Raw genomic sequence first — 6492 nt, 5'->3', positions numbered from 1 at the left:
TATTCAACTGTCGGTAATCCACGTACAAACGCATTCCTCCATCCTTCTTCTTTACCAATAAAATTGGTGCTCCCCATGGTGATACACTTGGTCGAATGAACCTCTTGTTCAGAAGCTCTTCCAACTAATTCTTTAATTCTGCCAGCTCTATCGAAGCCATTCTATACGGTGCAATCGACACTGGTCCGGCTCCCGGCAGTAATTTAATCACAAATTCAATTTCCCTTTGAGATGGAAACTCATGGATATCTTACGGGAATACCTCAGGAAAATCTCTAACCACTGGTATCTGATCTAAGTTCTGAGAATACCCCAACGCATTAGCAGCCAACAGAATATAACCCTGACACTCCTTCCCATTACAATGCACCATTATAGAGTTCAGGTAATACCCGGTAGCTACCACTGCTCCATTTTCTCCTTTCGGCATAAACCGAATTGACCGCTCAAAGCAATCTAACAAAACCTGATTCTTTGACAACCAATTAAATCCCAAAATCATCTCCAATCCAATCATTGGCAAATAGATCAAATGATGTACAAAGTCTCTACCCTCAAGCTTGAAACCTACTTGCCTACACCCTGACCTAGTCATAATTGTCTGATGCGGAGTATGTACATGCAGATCAAATAGTAACTCTGACACTTTCAAGCCTAATTCCTCAACTTTAGCAAATGAAATAAATGAATGCGATGCTCCAGTATCATATAATGCAACTAAGGACTTATCACCAATTAAACATATACCTCTCATCAACGGATCCTCCTTGGGAGCATCCTTGGCATTCACAGCAAAGACTCGCCCCTGGTGCTGACCTTTACCCGCACTTTGGTTCTTCCCACGCGTGCAATCCCTCGCAAAATGACCAGGCAAGCCACAGTTGAAGCACCTGACTATACCAATCTTGCAAGAGTCATATGGACGAAAACGTCCACAACGATCACAAGCTAAATCCGAAGAACTCTTGCTCTGATTTCCTCTCCCTTTGCCACGCTGAATCTGATCATGGGTGTTCTTTTTGAAACCTCCTAGCCCTTGAGGCGCATATCCTTATCTGTTGAAGATTTGTCCTCTCGGATGAAAATACTTGCTACGCCCCCGACTAGATCTCCCTCCATGAGTATCCTTAGACGCTGCCACGGTCTTGGCATACTCCTCTACTACCCTCGCTTCGTTCACTAAGTCAGAGAAGACACGGATCTCCATAGGAGCCACATCAGTCATAATATTGTCCTTTAGCCCCCTTTGGTATTTAATACACTTCCAACTCTCATAAGTTTCCAGAGCACCCTGACACACCCTAGAAAACCTACAGAGTTCCTCAAACTTGCTAGTGTAATCTGCCACAGACAGGGAACCTTGCTTCAGCTACATTAGTTCCATCTCCTTTGCTTCTCTTGCAGACTCAGGGAAGTATTTCTTGTAGAAGGCCGTTTGGAACACCTCCCATGAAATTTCGGCGTTCTGAAGCTGTAGCAAGCGACACTCTGCTTGCCACCAGGGTTGGGCCTCTCCCGCTAGCTGATAAGTGACGAACTCAACGTATTGATTGATGGGAACATGCTGCGCCTGTAAAGCACACTCCATAGCCTGAAACCAGTGGTCCACTTCGGTAGGATTAGTAGACCCTCGAAAAGTTGGTGGATGAACCTTGAGAAACGTCGCCAAGGTCATCGGAACACCACCCGTATTATCGCCGTTCCCCTCAGCATTGTCATTAGCATTCCCTTCGCCATTCCCGTTTCCATTTTCGTTCCTGGCCGGTTGGCCTAATCTCTGTACAGCTTACAGAGTCGCAGCAGCATTAGCTTCCATGGTATTTGCTAAGTTATCCATGGCCGCCATGAATTCGGCATGGTTGTCAGCTGGTTGCTCATTCCTACTTTCTCGTGTACGCATTCGACCTCGTCCGCGAGTGGCCATGTAGGGTTCCTGTCTACACCAAACAATCGATATCAAGGTGATCAGTCTCAATATCAAAAGCCTAGTGCTTCAATTATCCCAAACAGGTACTCACAAACAAGCAAGCTATGCATATATCAAGTAGATAACCTAATAGCATCAAAGAAAAGACACACAGAGTATGTAATGAAGCACAATCGGTCCATCCCTCAGGCTCACGAGGACGAACCGCTCTGATACCACTAAATGTAACACCTTAATTAGCCTAAGCTTTACCTCGCATCGTAAAGCAAGGTTAATCAGAGATTATGACAGTTCTAAGCTCATACATATAATATGTATAGAAAGAATAGTATAATCTAGAAGTCCGATGAAGGATATAGCTCAAATTTTGGATTTGAAAAGCGCAAAACGTACTAACGAAGCTACTAGCTTATGGCACAAGAAACAGATAAGATATAACAAAAGATAAGGATATAATATCATAGGAAACTAGCCACAGCTCGCGGAGTTTAAGCCGGCTAGCCATATACAGACCAAAAAGAAACAGACAGTAAAAATAGCTTATACAATTTTGTTCTCTCAAATACAAGCTTCTAGGCAAAACCAACATACAAAAGTGAGAGATATGTAACAGGATAAACCAAAAAGACTTCAAGAGTAACAAGATCCTCCGCTTCTGTCACCATCAAAGTAACCCACCGAGGTGCGTTGCGACCTGCATATGAAAAACACAATAAAAATATGGTATGAGAACCGGAGGTTCTCAATATGGTAACAGTGCCTAGTGATGTAGGATATAAGACCCCGGGACGCCAAAGGCAATCCTAGACTTCGTATCCCTCACAAGATTCAATCTTAAGGCATACTAAAACAAATAAGCCTAATATATAATCCTGAACATAAATGAACTGGGTAATCTATCTTAGGGATTTCTACTCTAACCAAACACTGCTGTCACATAGCCTTCCCCAATCGATCCTCCATGCGATCCCATCGCAACCGCCTTTCAAACCTCCTCAATCCCAGTAGAAAGCACAGACAATATACAATGCAAGTAAAACACAAGTAGAAGCATATAAGGCAAATAATTCAAATAGTAATTATACATGTTATTCAATTAGGCAAGCCATTACAAGTAATCAAAGCATACAATCAGATAGAAAGTGCATATGATGAATGCCTGCCCTATTGGCTGTGATATCACATTGTCGGTTCAACTGCTAACCCGACACATCTCCATAGAGACGTCGCCCTTCAGAATCTTCATATGGGAACCCCCGAGATATAGTGCCCGGATCACTGTCCAGGTACCGGCGCCTGCACGCTCTATTGATCCAAAGGGATGCGAGCGGGATACTCTTGCCACAGACCTCACATCTCAACACAAGCGGGATGAACCACCGCCCTTACGCCGCCTCCGCTACCTCGATAGGCGGGATCCAACCGCCATCCCTACCGGGCGCCTAGCGTCTCATAATCTCAGTAAAAACATTATTTCAGTGGTTTTTAGAAAAACATTTTTAATATACATGGATCCATCATCTCATCCAGAGTCCTCGACTCATCTCAACCACTGTCCATTCATAACTCAGTTTCCAAATATCAACAGTTCCTCATTCTTCATCTCATATATCAGTCATCCTTCACCTAACGTCAAACCATTCTCAGCACACCAGAAACCTAGGCCTCCATTTTCTAAGTTTTCAAATAATATCACATAGATCCATTAAATTCTTTCCCATGTTTTAACTATCCAAAACTAGGCCCAGGAGTCTAAAAATAGTGTTAAAGGAGCTTACAACCTTGTTGGGAAGGTAGAAGAGTTGAGAACAAAGAAAAATTTGAGAAACAGGGCGTGTGCGGCCGCACAGTGGTGTGCGTGCGCACGCTCCGAAGAGTTTTAAAATGTGTGCGTACGCACAGGGGTGTGCGTACGCACAGGTGTCAAAACTTACAAAAATCTTTTCACTCGTACAACCTGTGCCAGCGCCCCCAACAGACTGGCCTTCCCAACGTGTGTGTGCGCACATGTGTGTGTAGACGCACAGGTTGCAGTTTATCCTTAGATATGTGCGCGCACAAGTTGTGCTAGCACTGCAAATAGAACGCGTTTCCCTGCCTGTGCGTGCGCACAGGTGTGTGCATTCGCACAGGTCGAAATTTTTGCAAGGTGTGCATCTGCACAAGGGTGTGCGCTCGCACATATCAGAAATCATGAAATTCTGCAACTTAGCAGATTTTCAGATTTTTAACACCAACTTTGAATGATCATAACTTCCTCTATGAAATTATAATTTTCACAAACTTTATATCGATTAAAAGGATTTTCAAAGATCTTTAATTCTAGATAAGTTTCATCAATTTTTAAAAATCGAGGCAAAAGTTATAATCGAACAAAGTTCACCAAAAATCCACTTTTATCAAAGTTCACAATTACCACTATTTCTTACCATACACATTCCAACCCATACCAAACCATTCAAAACTCCATTTCTCATCAAAATCCACACTCTAATACGTATTGCACCATTTTTACTGCTCTTTACTTTGCATTTCAACATTCTCAACCTTGAGTATCAATATACAACACATCAAGCAATTTCTCTCCAACACATTCACAATTTCTCATTTCATCAATATCAATCTTCCTCATCAACTCATTCATACTCCTTATTAATGACTAAAATACATATTCATACAAGTTCATCATACATCACATTCCAACCCCATTATCTCAATCAACATTTACAACATTAACAACCCAAACAATCATCAACAACATATAAATTCCAAACCTATCCTATGGGTCACTAGCCTAAGTGTTCATGAATATTATATACTACATAGAGGAAACTGAAACCATACCTTGGTCGATTCCTAATATGCCCTTAAACCAAAGTTGAGCACAAGTTAGGCTTTTCCAACACAATCCAAGCCACCAACAATTACCAATAAGCTCCAACAAGTTCAATTACTCACCACTTCAAGCTATAACACACATAATTCACCATAATTCAACCTAGGGTTATCAAACTTGAAATTTCACAAGGGTTTAATGGCTCTTACCTTTTCCAACAGATTTGATAGCAAAAATCTAAGGCTAAGCAAGGATTAGAGCAAACCTAAACATCCAAAATCACAAAAACTCACTTAATCACAAACCCTAAGAACCGAAATTTTGGAGAGAAGAATAGAAAATATTTCGTGGTTAACTCTCCAGTTTCTTATATGGATTTTGTAGTGCTCTTCACAAGGAACGCGTAGCCGCAAACGGTGCGGAGATCGGAGCTCTCTAGCTCAAGATATAAGCTTAGGAAATTGACAATGAATAGTATTTCTGCTTCCTCTCTTCCCCTTTCTATTTCAGCTGGTGGTGGTGTATTATGAGTGTGTTGTGTACTGAATTAGCTTTTAATGAGGGTATATATAGCTTGGGCTCAACTTGGGCCCGGTCCAACCTGTTAGCTTTTTAGCCCGTTTGGCCCAATTTCGGGCCAAACCTTTAAAATTAACGCCCGGTTTTTAACTTCTAATGTTTTCCTAAGGTTTTTGCCAGTTTTCACTTTTTCTCGTGCGGTACCGGGCAGACTTGAACCGGTTCAACCGGTTCAATTGTCGGTTCACGATTTTTGCGGTGTTTCACAGAAAGCACATTTTCTGACTCAGAAAGACCCATTGAGTCCAAAAATCACCTTTAAATCCTCAAATTCTCACTCTAACTTTTCGGAATCTAATTTGAGCAATTAATCACTTAATTAACCAGTTGATTAGTTACAATTCTTACAATTCGGTACCCGAATCCACCATTGTTTGATCCTCTCCATTGTGATTGGGAACCTTAGATGATGACATTGTCTCCGATGATGACGACGATGATGACTGCAGGTTCTTTGGCTCTGCTCTTAAATCCACCATCAACGGCAACCATGCCTTCTATCCATGAGATTTCTCTCTACTGCTTATGGATGGGTAATTTTGCTGTTGTTAATGATCTCGGTCTTTCACTATTTTGATATGGATAAAAAAAGTCCTTTGGAGTTGTTGAATTTAAAGAATTTCAAGTGTGGTATTATTGGTGGTGGTGATCATGAAGAGGTAGAGAGAGGCATTAGTGTGGTGGTGGATGTGATGCAGTTGAAACAAAATAAAAGAGGTATTTTTGTCATTTAAAAAATTATTATGTTCAAAAGGATAATTTTAATACTAAATGTTATGCTGAGAATCATTTTGAATGAAAGAAAGTTAGGGACGATTTCTATTTTGACTCCAAACGTTAAGAACCAAAATAGTACTTATCATTATAATTTATTATAAATTAAATTAATGTTACAATGAATCAAATAAAATTTAATGTGTAAATAGCACTATATATACCTCTCAAAAAATTGACAGCTAGATGGATGACGAATAAGAATAACATGTTTAACATATATGTTTACGTAACTGCGCAAGTATGTTGGGGAAAGGACTAGTGATCAAGGGTGCAGAGTCATGTGCTTTGTTTTTCTTTATATTATTACATATTGAGAAAACATTAAGGTACCATTAACAAAGAGTATTTTTTTTGTAAATAAAATAAATTTATC

The 6492-nt window shown here is 40.6% G+C and overlaps 1 protein-coding gene across 1 annotated transcript; it reads right to left on the bottom strand.

Annotated features, from left to right (window-relative positions):
* Positions 1 to 250: 250 nt before the first annotated feature.
* On the bottom strand, positions 251 to 1225 carry LOC148581358 (uncharacterized). Its single transcript, XM_088492354.1, has 2 exons — positions 1089 to 1225; positions 251 to 890 (listed from the first exon to the last, which is right to left on the bottom strand). Exons 1-2 carry the CDS (start codon positions 1223 to 1225, stop codon positions 251 to 253), a joined length of 777 nt encoding a protein of 258 aa, XP_088348480.1.
* Between the last annotated feature and the right edge of the window lie 5267 nt (positions 1226 to 6492).

This window comes from Arachis ipaensis, chromosome B10, assembly GCF_059453495.1.
Source record: "Arachis ipaensis isolate K30076 ecotype BB chromosome B10, ASM5945349v1, whole genome shotgun sequence".
Taxonomy (NCBI): Eukaryota; Viridiplantae; Streptophyta; class Magnoliopsida; order Fabales; family Fabaceae; genus Arachis; species Arachis ipaensis.
This window is presented reverse-complemented; position numbering and strand designations above follow the sequence as displayed.

What these genes read in the sequence shown, in the direction of transcription:
- LOC148581358 (XM_088492354.1), bottom strand. Translation starts at nt 1,225, where the DNA reads ATGACTGATGTGGCTCCTATGGAGATCCGTGTCTTCTCTGACTTAGTG. An exon ending in TCTAGTCGGGGGCGTAGCAA is followed by an intron (nt 891 to 1,088) that starts GTATTTTCATCC and finishes TGGTATAGTCAG; the next exon opens with GTGCTTCAACTGTGGCTTGC.